The sequence below is a fragment of the Ooceraea biroi genome, chromosome 5 (genome assembly GCF_003672135.1).
Source record: "Ooceraea biroi isolate clonal line C1 chromosome 5, Obir_v5.4, whole genome shotgun sequence".
Lineage (NCBI taxonomy): Eukaryota > Metazoa > Arthropoda > Insecta > Hymenoptera > Formicidae > Ooceraea > Ooceraea biroi.
The window spans coordinates 16,207,009-16,223,427 of NC_039510.1; the positions used below are offsets into that span (position 1 = coordinate 16,207,009).

A 16,419-nucleotide genomic window follows, 5' to 3' on the forward strand; every position below is an offset into this window, starting at 1 on the left:
AATTCTACAGGGTGTCCCGGGTTTTAACCGACAAACTGCGGGAGCATATTCTACTAGTGGAAATAAGAAAAAATTCTTATATCGAGTTTGCTTAGAAATGCTTTATTACAAAGTTATAAACCAATATTGAAAAGAAATATCAGATAAGTAACAACGGAACATAGTGTAGAATTTGCAAGGTCGAAGATGTTTATGTTACGTGTATTCACATGTATTCATGTTCACTATGTTAAAACGATTCAGTATGATTGTTACTTTCACAACAGTAGCTGTTAGATTTCAATCGTCGTGTCAACTAGCAATTACTATCAGAATGCCAAAAGTGTTTTCAAATGAGGAATACACTGATATTCATTTCGTGTACAGATTCTGTGACGGAAATGCACGAGCTGCCGTACGAGAGTATCAACGTAGATTTCCTAACAGGAGAGTACCAGATAGATTTAAAGCAACGAGTTACTAATTCAGTTACTGAGATGCAACAAAATTTTCAGGAATGTCGTACTGTAACAAATTCTGTACTACGTCGATGTCTAGCTTCTATCGATGTGCAAGGACAACATTTTGAAATGCGTCACTAAATCATTGCGTAGATAATTTTTATTTTTGTGAAAAAATCCGTTGTTACTTATCTCACATTTCTTTTCAATATTGGTTTATAACTTTGTAATAAAGCATTTCTAAGCAAACTCGATATAAGAATTTTTTCTTATTTCCACTAGTAGAATATGCTCCCGCAGTTTGTCGGTTAAAACCCGGGATACCCTGTATATATCAGTGCCTCAAAGATAGACAGAGTTAAGTCACATTTTTGTAAAAAAACTAGATTTTTATATTTTATGAATTACTCTCTAAATTTCGTGTAGTGGAATCTCACTCTTTTGAAGTATCACTTCAAGTAATAGTGATCTCAAAAGTTTCAAAAGAAAAGAAGAAGAAAAGAGTATTGGATCGGTTTTCCGGATGGTTATTTATAAGGTGATAACACAAATGGTACTTGCGAGAACGTCACGTCTGGCCTGGCCATCTATCGGTCGCTTGGTGAATCAGAGGTGGGAATCACACACACTTGTGTTGATTTTTGTCTCTTGTTCCATAATCGAGTACATTGAAACGTATGATGTAAAAATAATTAATACTCGCAAAGTAAGTAGAAATTACTATTTTTTCTATATTAATTATATAATTTCAAATCAATTTAATAAAACACATTTTTCGTTTCTGTGGAAACGTGAAAAATACGTTTTTAAAATTTAGATCTAAAAATGGTTTCTATTTAAACCGTTTCTTAAATGGTACTTTATGTTTCTTAGACATTAGATACGTCTAAGAAACATATATTAGGCTACATGTGCTGCCTGGGATGTGATCCAATTAGCGATAAAATAGCTTCATAACACTTTCTATCCTTCTTCTTTCAAATAAAAAAAAGATAGAAAGTGTTTTGAAGCATTTGTAGCGCAAAATAAACCGCACCCTGGTGCTATAATTGGGACTCTTCTAGGGACTCTAGTCTAGAGACCTTCGTAGCGCCCTCATTTGGACAAGTTGGAGATTGACAGATTTACGAACACCCTTGCAAAATTCTGTTGAAGCCGCATGGCTGTGATATACGTATTCGAATCAGTACTTATAATTAAAACTATTAAAAAGTTTATATTTGTGAAAACGAGCATGTTACTCAAAACTCTCATAAATCGAGCGTGCGCGAGGACACGATCACCTAAGGATAATTAATAGGGAAAAGGAATCCCAAACTTTTAAGGATTGTCATGAACATAATGAAGAAAAAACTGTCATTTATAGAATTATAAGAATAAACTATGAATACTAGCCTTTATGTCGCTATGTCTGTTGCGGGAAAGCCACAATGACCAATTGCAATAGAATGTAGTGCTCTATCTTATAGCAAACATAATCGATGACAATTACTTCCTGTTCAAGCACTTGCTGGATTGAATATACCGATTTAAATATTAGCCTTACAATTGTTGCCGATTAAAAACGTGCAAGATATATTTTTATCGATCAAAGTACAATATTGACACACACATGACGCACGTTCGCGTTTTCTTTCCGCACCGCGCAGTTGCCTCGTTGTGTGACGAGGTTGGAAACTTGGAAGTTGGAAGTGGAGGGAAAGGTCACGTGACCCAGTCGATCGAAACTCGGGCGGAAGGCGCCGCACGCATTCCCCATCCATGAAGCTTGCAAGGAAGACGTTTGGATTTTATCAGCGCTCCCGAATACGAGCAAGATGAGTTTGTAGTTCGACGAAAAGCTTGCACACGCAAGTGTGCCGACGCCCTCCTACTTAATCATGGAGTAAGTAACCTCAATTTTACCGTAGAACACTCGCGTGCCCGCGTCCTTTTCGAATCGCTCGTGTACGCCACAAGGCAAAGCTCTGGCCATCTTGTGAGTCATCACATCGCGTGCGGATTATGACAGCGGCCGATTCCTGAGCTTTCTCTCATCGAAGCCGTTTTCGTTGCCCAATAGCGCGTTACGTTGATACACCGCGCAAATATTCGCATTCAAAGCGCGTCACGCGCTTCGAACCCGCCGAGAGATATTGCCAGATGATAGTCCCCCGTTGCGTCATGACGCGACACGCGGGGTAAATGTTTATACGTAACCATAGTGCGTCAATCACGCAAAAGAAAATTAGCTTCCATGAAGATAAACCACGAGAGAGCATTATCAAATATTAGGCGACTTTTGGTCGGAGACTTTGGTTGCGCCTCTACGCACAACCGCTCTACTTATCATTTTTAAAATATGGATGCAAAATTACAGAATTTATATAGAATTTAATTACAAATTTAATAATTATAGAAAATACTTAAATACTTAAATGATGTAAAGACCAGATTAAATAGAACAAACATTTGTTTATCTCCTGCCCATAATTTTTTAATATAGTTTTACTTTCTATTTATTGTTATTGCAATTTTGTAATTAATAAAAATGTCTAAATTTATTTTCCAGAGCCAAAATGGCGTTTGTTGCGAGCTATCTCGCCAACTCGACTCAAATTTCTTTTCATCATTCTTTAATATCCTTCGGTTGGATTCGCATAGAAAATGTCATCCAGTCAGGATCAGGAAATGTGGATGTGGAAGTACGAGCCGGTGTCCCCCATTGGGACACCGCCTTTAGAGTGTGATGATGATTGGCTATTACTCGATGACAAGTCTGTAGAGATTTCTAAAAATGCTGTGGAACCCGTTATGTACGACGATTGCCCTTCCCGTGCACAAGTGGCCAAGAAACTTTTGGAAGAATTGGATGAATGGATCAAAGAAGGTAACTATTTCATTCTTATATTTTATATAATTAATAATAGTTAATATAATACTACGCATACTTAAAACATAAACTAGTGATGATATTCCATTCTTTTACACAAAACTTCAAACGACAATTATATATACAGGTCTTAAAGTATATTTGGAAGTATAATACATATTTAACACGTTAACGCCGGCGTGTACCACCGGTGGTTCAAAAGAAGTTATATAATTAATAGAGCCGCCCGATACAGTGAAATAAGGATTGCAGTGCCGGCGTTAACGTGTTAATGTCTCATTATTAAAATAGTTACCATACATGAGAAAATGGTAATAAGAAATACTTAGAATATTAGTCTTATCTCTTTCCAAATTCTTATTTGAGAACAGTTGATAATCAAAAGTCAATATATGAAAAAATAGCAGCAGTAATTTTATATATTCTGCGCGGCACAAATTAATTGTCTAAAATATTAATTTTTTTCTTTCAACAATTTAATACATTTGTAAATTAATATGAATTAACAAAAAACATAATCTACTACACTTGTTGCTTTTAACGTTGGATTATCTAGATTCTTGTATCATGTGCAAGATATGAGTTTGTAATTAACATTCGTATCTGATATAATTATTGTTGAGACAATCATTGATATAATTCACATTTTTATATCAATTATCATCGTCGTGTTAAATCTTAGTTTAACAGTACTTTCACAAATTTAAAGTTTATTTTTTTAGAGTAAGAGCGAATTCCATAGGATAAATTAGGGACACGGGATAAAGTATTATTAATTGTTAATTTTTACTAATTATTATTAATTGTTACTTTTTGATTTTCTATGTTAGACATCATGGTAAAAGTTAAATGAAACTTGTGTTAAAATTTAATTTCCAAATTGATAAAACAATCTGTCATTAAATTACATATGCAAAGGAAATATGTGATAATCAATATTATAAAAGATTTGTTACAATTTTCTTTGGAAAATTCGATTAAAATTTATTAATATACTCGATACTCTGAAACAGCATTAACAAATCAGATTTGCGTCCTTGACTAAATTACTTTTTGCTCTTGTTATCACGTTCAAACATCGATACAGATATTCCTTGCGTTGTGAAAAGTGTGGCCCATTAAATGAGCATTGATTGACTGGCGTAATTAACAGGAAATAATTTTGTCTTGCAACACAAGTTTGATAAGAACTTTCAACATCTACCATGATTCAAATTATATTTAAATATTACTAAAAAACTACTTATGTATGATATAATCACTAGGTGCTAACTTTAGAAATAATCATGGTTTAGTATACGACACTCTGCAAGATATATCGATATAATCTTTGCGCATGAAATACTTAATTGAGTGTGACACGTTACACGGGACGGCTGCAAAAGTTGATATCTGCAGTTAAATTATATAGAAGCAAATTGCGTCTGCATAGATCTAAATCTACGCAACGCGCACGTTGTTGCGTCTGGAAGTCTCGATCGCGTGGTCTCGCGTGGCATATTAAGCAGTACTGTTATAAATACGGTTTAACAGGGACAGCGACGTCATCGCACATCAGCGAGATACAGTATCTCAGTATTCTGAAGATGCAAAAAGTTACATTACACCGCCGCGAATCCGCGAGATAGATACTTGACAATCTCCTCGCGCGCAGATATAATCGCAAGCGAGCTGCGGTAAAGGACACAGCAAGACGTGCGTGAATGCGCGTTAAGCTCGAGAATCGCCTACTTTTCGCATTTTTCCGCGCTGCGCAAAAAAATATGAAAACTGGTATTTTCGTTCGATTTCGTAGCCCCGTATCGCTTTCATTCTTTCTCGCTGGTACCGCGCGGTACACGCGCGCGAGCGCGCGCGTTTCTTTCTCTCTCTGTGTCACTCCCTCGTGCTCCTCCTTTTTTCTGCAAAAGAGAGTGGGACAAACTGGTTAACCTCTACGCAAATGGCTTCAACTTGGAGGCCGATAGGGGGGTGACGGCGGTGTCAGCGGCGAGATTGGGAGGCGGGAGTAGGGGCGACAGAGGGGAAAGTCCAAAGATAAGCAGGAGTGGTCTCGCGACGGTATACAGGCCAGCGAAGTACAATTTGTACGATCGCCATTCGCCGAGTCGTCGTGCGACATCAGTATCTAATTGTCCGCCGTCCACAGGGTCCGCAGCATTTCGATCGGTCTTCCGATACCGCGTTCGTCTTCCCCTACCCCGCGGCATCTCGCATAGCCGAGTGTGTCGTTGACGCCGTCTGTCGTTTTCGCGAAAACACGTCACCCGTGGGATCTGAAAAACACATCCATCGATCCTGGGAGCAAGATCCGCCGGAGGACTAGTCCATTCTACGAGGAGTGGAAACACGACCTCTTCACGTTCCCCGCGCTCGCACTCTCGAGGAGAGCGCAGGAAAACGGCACGCGCACGACAACAGGTGGCTCCTTCAAGATCGCGCCAAACGTTACCGCTCGCCAGCGAAAGCACGTGTCGTGTGTCGGCGACCTTGCGTCGTGTTTGGGGAAATTGAGGTCTGGGATCCTGGCGCTCGTGCATCGCGGGCACTCACTAGCGCAGAGACAGTAGGATCCTACGTGAGCTCATCCACTGTGCCAATCATCTTTCCGCGAGAACAAGGCAGGGCGAACTATCACGAAACATCTGCGGGGTCTCCGTCGTTCTGAAGACGCGCCGATTCGAAAGCGAGAAACGCGAGAGCGACATTGCATGGGCATTGGTGCCCTGAGGAGAACAGTGGCGTGAGACCGTTAACCCTGTGAGACTGGCATCTCTAAAATCTATCCGTGAAAACGACCCGGCATCTCGATGGTGGAGTGTACTAATGTTATATAATAGCATGCAGTTCGCATATCGTTACACGTGGAATCGAGAGATTATCGTCAACTCCCAGAAACTAGTCAAGAGACGTTGAGTGATCGTCCAGATCCGTCACGATCGCACGTGGGAGGATTAAACACGTTTTCCTTCGTCCCCGTACGAGCCACAGCACGCTACGTCGGCGCTACTGCAGGAACGATCTCATTGGAATCATCGACCTTTCCCAAACAGCTATATTCTAGATACGCGCTCCGAACCGACTTCCCTCCATCCGTTCCTCTGACAAGGAAAACACCGAGCCACGCGCGATTACCATGGCTGCCCTATGTTACAGCGGTAGGTTGTTTCCTTTCCCCCCTTACCTTTCACCCTCTTTCACCCTCCCACATTCACTTTGACATCTCGCAAGCTGTCTCAAATACGGCGCACAGTACACAATTTCGTCAGAAGAAAGAGAAAATAAAAATGTTATCTGGTCGCATACAAATATAGCCGTGTATGATACTTCATTCTGTACATGTTCACTTTATGATCGTATAATCGTTGCAATACATTCCGTTTTCTTTTCAAGAACATGAACTAATATGAATCGCTGAGAGAGATGTGACTTTATCGTAACTTGAAAGAAAGCATCTTTAAAAGTGTCTGTTAACTTCTCTGTTGAATATTGTATTCCATTCTGAAAGTAGCTGTATTAATTTTTCTTGAGGCAGTATTGGCAGGATGCCTGATGCATCTTGATTTAAAGAAAGGATGTCCCATTGAATGAAGCAGTCTTGTCTTTGCCAAATCTTTCACCAATTCTTGATTTTGTGAGATATGAGTTTTTAGCATGAATAAACGATATCACGTTACAATCAGATGAAATGGAAAATTTTGATTCCCGCTGGCAACGAACACTGCTAATTACTATCTCTTGTTAGCCCCCAGCGACAGACAGACAGAGCCCCAGATTCGTTGCCCGTTAGTTTGGAGTGAAAATAAAAGATAATACGACAAATCACATACTCGATAATGTAAACAGCAGACGCAATCGTACTTATGCGAATTGCCTTGAGAATATTCATGCTATTCTTGGGAACTTTTCTACGAAACGCGAGCATGTTCAAATCTCATTTGAAAATTAAATAATCTATTATATATCGATTTTATTCGCTATTTGCACATTCAACGCATCGAGATCGATTATAGTCTATTATAAAAAATGCTAAGTTTTAAAGCCTACTTAGCCATTTATATATAGTCATTAATATTAAAAAAAATGTACTATCAAGATTTATCTATAATGACATATAACTTATACTTTGAATATTATATTCGGCCAATTATTAAAAATTAACATTTAGCCGAAAGGAAGATAAAGTTTAAAGTTAAGATGACTGTTTTCTCACCGCGTTCATACATCGCAAATAATATATGAGGCTATTAAAAGCCAAATTTCAAGCATATGTATAAAATGTATACATATACATTGCATGTAATCCACATACATGTGTCACTGAATTCGTACATAGCTGATTTCAACAAATCTTGTTACAATATTACAATATTAATTGGAAGGTATATTTCGCGAAATTCACAAGTCTATTTTCTTGAAAGTTCTTTGTATCTGACATATGACTTCCGAATACAGAAGTATTTTCTTATCTAGCCTTTTGCCCTCTGTATTTAAATGAAGATAACAGCATCCAATAGCTGTTGATCAAAGTTTCACGGGAAAATAGGTCAGGGCTGTCTTAGAGAATGCAAAAATTGCAATACTAAAGAATGCACTTTATTTTTTTTATCTGAGCTACAGTTTTAAAACACGACCATATATGGTTGTAGAATCACGTAGCATTAAATGTAATTTCATAGTCGGATGCAACACTCAGACCTATTTGTTCAACGAGATTTCACGCGATCTTACAAGAACAGTAATTATTATTAACAAAAAATACATTTTTTAAAAACGCTATTTTTGCATTCGGAATAACTAATACGTTGATCTAATTATAAATTGAGGAAATTGCAAATGAAAAACTTGTTTTCCTAGTTAAAGCAGTAATGTCCATGAAATTGTACATATATATATGCGCCACTCCTACTTTATTGTTCATACACGTTGCAACGACAAGTACTGTTAACTATCGATATATTTCAACTTTAAGATTGATGAAAAAATACTGCATGTCACATTTAAATTCATTCTAATGCTGTCACTGCCGCTATTTTTTCTTCTTACTCTCGTATAAAAACGGCATGCAAATCATATAAAATCTTTTCCTTAATATTAAGACTATTAAAAACCGAGGAAGAAAATTTGAAATTGCATTTTAATTCAATATTCGTTATGAGTAAAATGAAAAATCAATATATAAATGTAAATTCTAGAATATTATGCGATAAACAATCCAGTACACAGAAAATAGGAAGATTACTCACTGCGTACTTACCACTTGTCTTCATTGCATCCCGCATTACTATAGACATTGCGTATTGCGTCTCGCATTGCTCCGTAACAATATGCGTACCAGGAAATAGAATATCGCGATGTGATTCATTCACGAACGGGCAAATGCATCGTCTCTATCCGATTATCTGTGTCTATAGCGTGTCTATATAAACTGATAGGCGATGTCAATTAGAAATGGGACGAGCGCGTTTCGATCTATGGCGCCGGCAGTCGCCCGTATCGCGACCCTACAAAGAATTGCGCAACAACTGTTTACACAGACTACTGCCCCGCCGAGAGAGAATGTCCTCGAGAACGAACGTGAACGATCTTGCTTGCCGCTCTATAATCATTGTCTATCACCCGTCTGCTTGCAGAACCCTTCTCGGATTGGTTGGAGGAGAAGATAGAAGTACTGCCGATATTCGAACAACTGCCAGTTCCCGAGAACCCGAGCAAGTCACCGATTGTCTACCCGTCCATTCTGAAAGTGCAGCAACAGCAGCACGACAATACGCAGACCTTGTTGCAGGAGTTCGAAACGGTTTTGGGAGATGTCGAAGCTTGCCATCAGATCGTTCCGCCGACCAGCTCTACACTTACCCCTCCGCAATCACCCCCACATAAAGCGATCAACGTGGACACGCAGCTGCTGGTCACCCTGCAGCCCGTGCAAACGCTATTTCCGGCCAATCAACCGATATACAATATGGGTGTCCCGTCGGAAGACCCGCTCTACGTGAGCGACGCCCCGCGTCAGTGGAACGCCGAGAGCATATCGCTGAGTCCGCTTGGCGGGGACGTCGCGCATGAATTAGCGGTGGTGGACGAATACGTTCGCTCGCACACCAAGGACATACCGTCACCGTCAAGCCCGTGCACCAGCTCGGGCGGCAGTTGTATCTCGACCGAGGACTCCGCTGATGATCCAGATTGGAGCCTCGAGTCCGAGCGACATAGTCTCAAGCAGTCGGTTTACGACTCTTCGAGGAATCGCCACAAACCCTATTCCCAACCATCCCTCGAAGATAAGAAAGTGCGGAAGAAGGAACAGAACAAGAACGCAGCCACGCGTTACAGGCAAAAGAAGAAACAGGAAATTAAAGAGATACAGGGTGAGGAGCGCGAGCTCGTGGACCACAATGAGAAGCTGAAACATCAAGTGAAGGATCTGCAACGCGAAATTGGCTATCTCAAGGGGTTGATGAGGGATTTGTTCAAAGCTAAGGGTCTTCTCAAGTAATCCATTCGTCTAGAAACCCCTCGCTTGTCGTCGTTATCATCTATCTATATTTTACTTATATGTATATTAATTTTAGTTTCATTTTATTTTTATTTTATATATATATTTTTTTTTCTTGGCACTAACTATTTTACAATTGTACTACTAATATTTTTACGGTACCCTATTGCTGTACCTCATATTCTACGTTTATTCGCGATTTCTTTATTTCTTAACAAATATTTGTTAAATATATATATATATATTTTATAGAATTTGTCCCGCAGCATTTTAGAAAGCTCGCAGACTTGTTATAAGATAAAACGTATATTCAATCTATAAGTGATCCGTCAACATCAGTAAGTAAGCGCGGTGTGTTTAGATAACGTGTGAAATTGTCGAGCGCGCGGGTTCGTGAAGCTCCGACGAGCGGAAACCTGCTGCTCGTGCACATTCCATCGGCTATCTGGCATGCCTCTCTCTTGGATGCGAATCTTTCATTCCGATTTATCTTTTATCGCATAATATACTTTCATACATTATTAAAATTATGTAGTAAAAAAATAAATGGGTTCTATAAAACAAACGAAAATATTATATTTCTTCATTCCGATTTTTATTTATACTTACAGGTCGATAATCCTCTTCGCCGCTCAGAAATTTTGCAATGATGCTAATAACACTATTTGCATCATTTGGTAAGAATGTTTAACATTATTGACTTTTATATTGATGTTTTATTGCTAGTCAATGCCGAAATAATTGCGTTTGATATACATTAACTTCAATTAAGTGCAAATATCTATACTCGAAGTGTATAATTTGATACGATTGAGCAAGAGTGATATATATATTTCCTCTTGAACATATCTGAAATTACTGAAATAACTCAATGCAATTGGAAGAAAACGTGGTTGTACAATTTTACCTTTTTCCGCACAATGATCTCATAAAAGTCTGATCGCTGGAGGTTCTACAAAACTTTCTCACTGAAGACCTCGGTGTGAAGCCACTCTCAACGGCCCTGTACAAATGTTGTAACGGCAGAAAAAGTAGAAACGGTAAGAGTAAGTTTGGCAGCGTCTCCCTACCTTGGCGCTCTGCTGGTCAGGCAAGCCTGTTAAATTAACCGGACACTAACGTGTTCGTGGCATTACCATTGATATACAACAAATGTACAACACATTACAAAAATTCTAAACACGACCCAGCCCAAGAAACATTTGCAAACACAAGTAAATAAAGCTTGATCCTTTTTTATCAGTTAAAATCTCGCATGCTAGACCCGACCTGAAACAGAAATAATTTATGCCGCATTTCTCGGTTTTGACGTCATCGATATCGATTGGTAGACCTTGGGCAATTTTCTTTCTCTATCTTTTGCGAGACGTTGCGCGTTGTAAATACATGTATATACAGTTCCATAAATATTAAAAGAATTTTTTTGCGCAAGATCGAATTTTCGGGGGGTAGGGCGGGGGGGGGGGGTGCTGTCACTTTTTCTCACTTGATTACTGAAAGCTCGAAGAAACACGAAACGATATATATCCAAACAGGAAAATGTTTTTGAGAAGGCACAAACGCAATGTAGTACTCTTAGTTTTTATTTTTTGACACACGAGTGCACGCACACTCAAATGCATAGTTATACATACACATATGTACATGTGTATGTATACGTGTTCTTTTATGTATTTACATACGATATTAATAATACAACAAATGAGAGACTTTTGACAGTTCTGACGTAAAATAGTGAAAACCGTTTACGCAGTAACTTATATATGTATCATATATAACGCAATTGTTCGCTATATCGCACTGCGCTTACGAGAAAAGCATCGTTTTGTCGAACCTCGAAATATAACATTTTCCCATCTCTTTCGCCTTTTAAGCGTTCATTATATATATATGTATATATATATATATATATTTCCTGCTTGCTCAATATCCATATCACTTATAATTGTTTGTGATAAGAGCTTGTCCCTCGGAGATAACACATAACTATTGTCCAAAGTTGATTATTATTCATATTCGTGATCTTTAACAATCTAAATTTCATTTATAATGCATAGTAGGTGTGATTATTGTGAATGTAGTTAACACGTTTCGAATTCGTCTTCGTTGCGGATGTATTTCGAGCTTCCGAAGAACACTCTTTCTGTAGAATCCCACAATTACATGGCACATATTGATCTATAGATTCTTAATGTCAAACATTAACTGCACAGCTTACACATCGCTCGATAACAAACGTGTTAAATACATGATAACAACAGCACTCTCTCAATTTCAATGATAAAATGCATAATTGTTTGAGATACTTCGTTTTATGTAATAGAGAGAGAGAGAGAGAATTTTATCTTTACTTGCTAGTTTTACTTGCGCTAAATTAATGTACATGTAATGTACATGCGATTATATAAATCACCAAAAACTATTATATAATATATATGTAAACATGAAAGCACCCATAAATTAAAATAACAAGAACAAAATATTGTACAATCTAATACTTCATAATTAAGATCCATTTCTCGATAAGAATATAGAGCTGAATTTTACACAATAATTCGTTGGGCACGCATATAGATATACACTGTGTTCTAAAATAGATTAATTCAATTATTCAGTTACTCTTCATAATTATAATTCTGAAATATTGAATTTTCATAATCTAATAATAATTTCGATGCTTTTTGTCATCCTTATCCTGAGAGATTATAAAAAATCCTTCTAAAGTTACGTCTTCTAGTAAAGAAATAAACAAAAACAAGTTCATAATTTGCAATGCAAATATTTGTACGATGTATTTTTCAAAGTAAAATTCATGGATAATATATATGTAAATAAATTTCTGGAATGTTCTTGTAAATAAGAATTCATTATGAGTATTCGTAAAATCAGCTTTGACTTGTTCAAAATCATACAATTGTTACACGGGTCATTACAAAAATTATTTTACAAACTCAATTACGTCATACAAAAAATTCGTAAGTGACTGTATAAAATATCGGAAAACAATTACATTATAACTATGTGAATTACAGCATTCTCATTCTGTTCAGTATGTCTAAATAATATATAAATATATAATAAATCACAATACGCATGACTGACAAGAAATATGCATTCTGCTCTTCTTCCTAGTCCCAATATCTGTCTCGTAACAGAGAAATAAAACAAAACGTAAACTTAACGAAACAAATGCAATGTATATCTATATAAGTTGCCAATATACTGCCTTCTATATATGTATAGAAGTCTAGGAAAGGTGTTTATTTTACGCTCAAAAAAAAAAAAAAAAAAAAACAGTTAAGCGAAAAATCGATCGAAAAGTTTGGAAGGTTCTATGTTGCCGTGTCGCCTTCCTCCTGCTCAAGTCTGGAAGAACCGCAAACGCGACATTTACAGCATACGATGCAAGGTGCCGCTAATAATAGCAAGGGCGATGCGACAAGTAGGAGTAGGCCAAAACCAGCGAAGATCCCGATAACTTGCGTTCGATGCCATATCACGGATGCACGTGAATGGCCCAATTTATTCTTACATGGTCCCTTGTCGTAATGTCGCAACAGAAAGTCATCCTGCAATACATACACATATCTATTTAAAAACACTGCAATCTCACTTGTATCGTTATAATTACAAGTTTGGAGCTTGAAAGAGCATCGATCGCAGGTAACACAATTTCGTTTTTATCATTTGGTCCATACTCACGTCTAAGGATGCTAAGCAGTACCAGCAAAATACGTGTTTACATCTCTTGCACATCATTTGAGCACAACCTTCGTCCTTTTCTATCGGCACGGAACACATAGGACAGCATTTAATGTGATCGCTACCGAACGGTATCCCTAACGGAAGATCTGAACACGGGCCGTTGTGCCAAGGTTCGCGACATATTGAACAGAAGTCCGTGGAACAGTTGGGACAGTGAACCGGGCCCAGAGGTGTGCCGCCGCCGCTGTTACCGTTTATTGAACATATCGTTTCACAACCCGCTCGTGGACACCATGCACGTCCCTTGTCCATCGATACATCTGCACACAGATCACACGTTGATTATATCGGAATCCAACGCAATCTCAATTGAGTATCCAGCACAAGTTACAAGTAATCTCTTATGCGGTGAACCGCATCTATCACACATCAGACCTTGCGCCTGGCAAGGAAGATACGGGATTAACGGTGCTACCTTACCTCTGTTTAAACGAAACTTGCAGTGTTTCTCCATGAGCTCAGGACTGATGAGACTCGATATCTCTTGCAGGGAAAGTATGGCGCCGTGATCACACTGAGCATCGGGGCAACTAATCTCGTACGCGCCTTCCTCGATCTCAAACTCCACATAGGCACGCATACACTAGAAAAAGATGATCAGAAAGCAGAATCGTAAGCAAATCTTTGTTCTCTTCCCCCGTCTACATGGCAGAGCCCTTGTCACGTGGAAGCTTGACTTACATCTTTACAGTAGGAACAACCACAGCCCTCAATCTTGAATGTTTTGGAGAGGGAGGTATCAACGAGACACAGTTTACAGAATATTCGTCCAATCGTCTGCTGCGAGCTGGCAGGGATGAAGTTGCCAGCGGCCAGACTGTAACGCGAGCTAGATGCCAGGGACAACAAGCTGGAGCAGCGGGAGCAGACCCTGCTGCGGTTAATGGGTCTTCCCTCCAGAGCCGAGGTGCTCAGGCCCACCGCGGTCTCGCACTTCCTCAGTGCACCAGGACCTAAGCTGATCCAACTGCCACTGCTGCCGCCACCGCCACCGCGTACTTCTAGACTAGCACTGCTCTCGGGTCGCAGCAGAGGCGCATCCGCCTCTCTACTCCCCGGTGCCGTTCTCTCTGTCAACGAGAGATTCACCACGCTCGTCTCCTTGCGCAACAAGGGTAGCTTGATGCCGCTGAGTTTGGCCTTGTCGATCTTCTTCTGATTAGACTGCGTGATCTTAGCAGGCGGATTAACGGACGTTACTGAACTGGTCGCGGTACCCATGTCCGTTAACGGTGCTCGTCTGAGGACGAGCGAGTGTAGGCTGGGCATCCCCCGTGCGTCGCCGCCGGTCACGGTAGACGACGACAGAGCAGAGGCTCGTGCTTGCCGTGCTTGATCGCCGTCGATCGCCGTCGTCGGCGGAGGGCCGCCTTCCGCGCCCGTCGTCGGTCGCTCCGCGCCGCTGACAGTGAGGGAACGCATGAACCCGGATGATCATATGTACATGGCGCGTTCACACAGTGTGGCCGGCAGTTGTAGCACGCGCGTCGGCAACCGTTTACGCCGTGCGTCATAATCCTCGACGTTGCCGCCCGCACGTGCGTCCACGTGCACCGTACACCTCCTAAAGCGACTCCATTAAACGATCTTCACCGTTGACCGTATCATCGTCCTGACGATTCTCTCTTTTCCCTTTCGGGGTAAGCCCCGTCGCACCTCGTGGGACGTTTCGCCTGAAGACGTCGCGGAGTCACGGTGTCACACCCCGCACGACCGACCTCGGGCGCGGATTGTCGGGTACCGTACACGGGACAGCCACAACAGCTGATTGCTCTCGCCGCCGCGGCGGGAGCGCAGCGACGTATCGGGAAGTACTGTGCTCGCGCGAACGGGCGCGGAAGGCGATCCCGTGGATGACGGAGAGAGCGGACGACGAAGTGACCGCGAAGCGAGGCCGAGCGAGGCGAGTGCGAGCTGCTGATCTCAGAGGACGCGGGAACGGTTTCTCACCGAGGACGGTCGCGCTTCTGTCGCGTCCGGGCACATCACGGACGTCGTCGCGACGATGCAGCTTTTCTCTCTCTCTCTTTCCCACTCGCTCGCCTCATTCGCCCTCTCTCTTCCTGTCGCTCGCGCGCTTTCTCTCTCGCTCCCTCTCTCTCTCTCTCTGTCTGTCTCTCTTTTCTAATGTGATCGCCACCAAATGAATGCACGAACGTCTCAGTCGACGCAGCCGCCGTCGCCGCTGGCCGTCGCTTTCACTGTATTCACGGCACACCAAGTGCGTCCCACTCCGTCGCGCCTATGTCAGCCGCATCGCAGTCCTCGGCGACGTTTTCACCGTCATTCTGTCACGGTGTAGGTGCACCCGCGCGCACCTACTCGCGACGCACTCGCGAATTACGCGACCGTCCCGCGCAGCTACTTCCGTCCTTGTGGTCCTCGCTTCCTCGTTCTATATCTCTCGCCGAACGTGCACGACGAATGACCGGGAATGACGGGGAATATCGTTGTTATTGCCGATGCTGCAGCTGTCGCGGTCGCGGTGACGATACCTTCGCAATTAGCGATAGCAGCAGCGGGATTGTTTTTGTTTTGACGTAACGTTACACCCCCGCGGGTGACTCACTCAGCGCATACCATGCGTACGAGGAATGAGGGCGAAGTATGGTGACAGAGCAGAAGCCCGCCGCGAAAGCAGCAAGAACGCAATTTCGAAACTGTGACGTTCCGCCGATTCCGAATCCCGCCGGGGCCGACTCTATACGTGTGCGCTTGTTTACTTGCACTCTATGCACTTTGAGTCTCCTCCTTATCGCTCCTCTTCTTCGCCTCGATGGATCTTATAAATATTTATTGATTTGAACTTTTCTCTTGAATTAAATTAGAATTATAATTGTTAA

The 16,419-nt window shown here is 41.0% G+C and overlaps 2 protein-coding genes across 3 annotated transcripts; one reads left to right on the plus strand and one right to left on the minus strand.

Annotated features, from left to right (window-relative positions):
- The first annotated feature begins 2,164 nt into the window (after positions 1 to 2,164).
- LOC105286490 (activating transcription factor of chaperone) lies at positions 2,165 to 10,376 on the plus strand. 2 transcript variants are annotated; one of them, XM_011351475.3, is made up of 3 exons: positions 2,165 to 2,325; positions 2,992 to 3,309; positions 8,946 to 10,376. In XM_011351475.3, the coding sequence occupies exons 2-3, from the start codon at positions 3,087 to 3,089 to the stop codon at positions 9,809 to 9,811; spliced, it is 1,089 nt and encodes a 362-aa protein (XP_011349777.1). In that variant the 5' UTR covers positions 2,165 to 2,325; positions 2,992 to 3,086; the 3' UTR covers positions 9,812 to 10,376. The 2 variants fall into 2 exon arrangements, with proteins under 2 accessions (XP_011349777.1, XP_011349778.1); XM_011351476.3 differs by lacking the exons at positions 2,165 to 2,325; positions 2,992 to 3,309 and adding an exon at positions 6,303 to 6,470.
- Positions 10,377 to 11,378: 1,002 nt separating this feature from the next.
- Positions 11,379 to 15,610, minus strand: LOC105286492 (probable E3 ubiquitin-protein ligase RNF144A). The gene is made up of 4 exons (XM_011351477.3): positions 14,258 to 15,610; positions 13,997 to 14,159; positions 13,514 to 13,836; positions 11,379 to 13,380 (listed from the first exon to the last, which is right to left on the minus strand). The coding sequence occupies exons 1-4, from the start codon at positions 14,996 to 14,998 to the stop codon at positions 13,144 to 13,146; spliced, it is 1,464 nt and encodes a 487-aa protein (XP_011349779.1). The 5' UTR covers positions 14,999 to 15,610; the 3' UTR covers positions 11,379 to 13,143.
- Between the last annotated feature and the right edge of the window lie 809 nt (positions 15,611 to 16,419).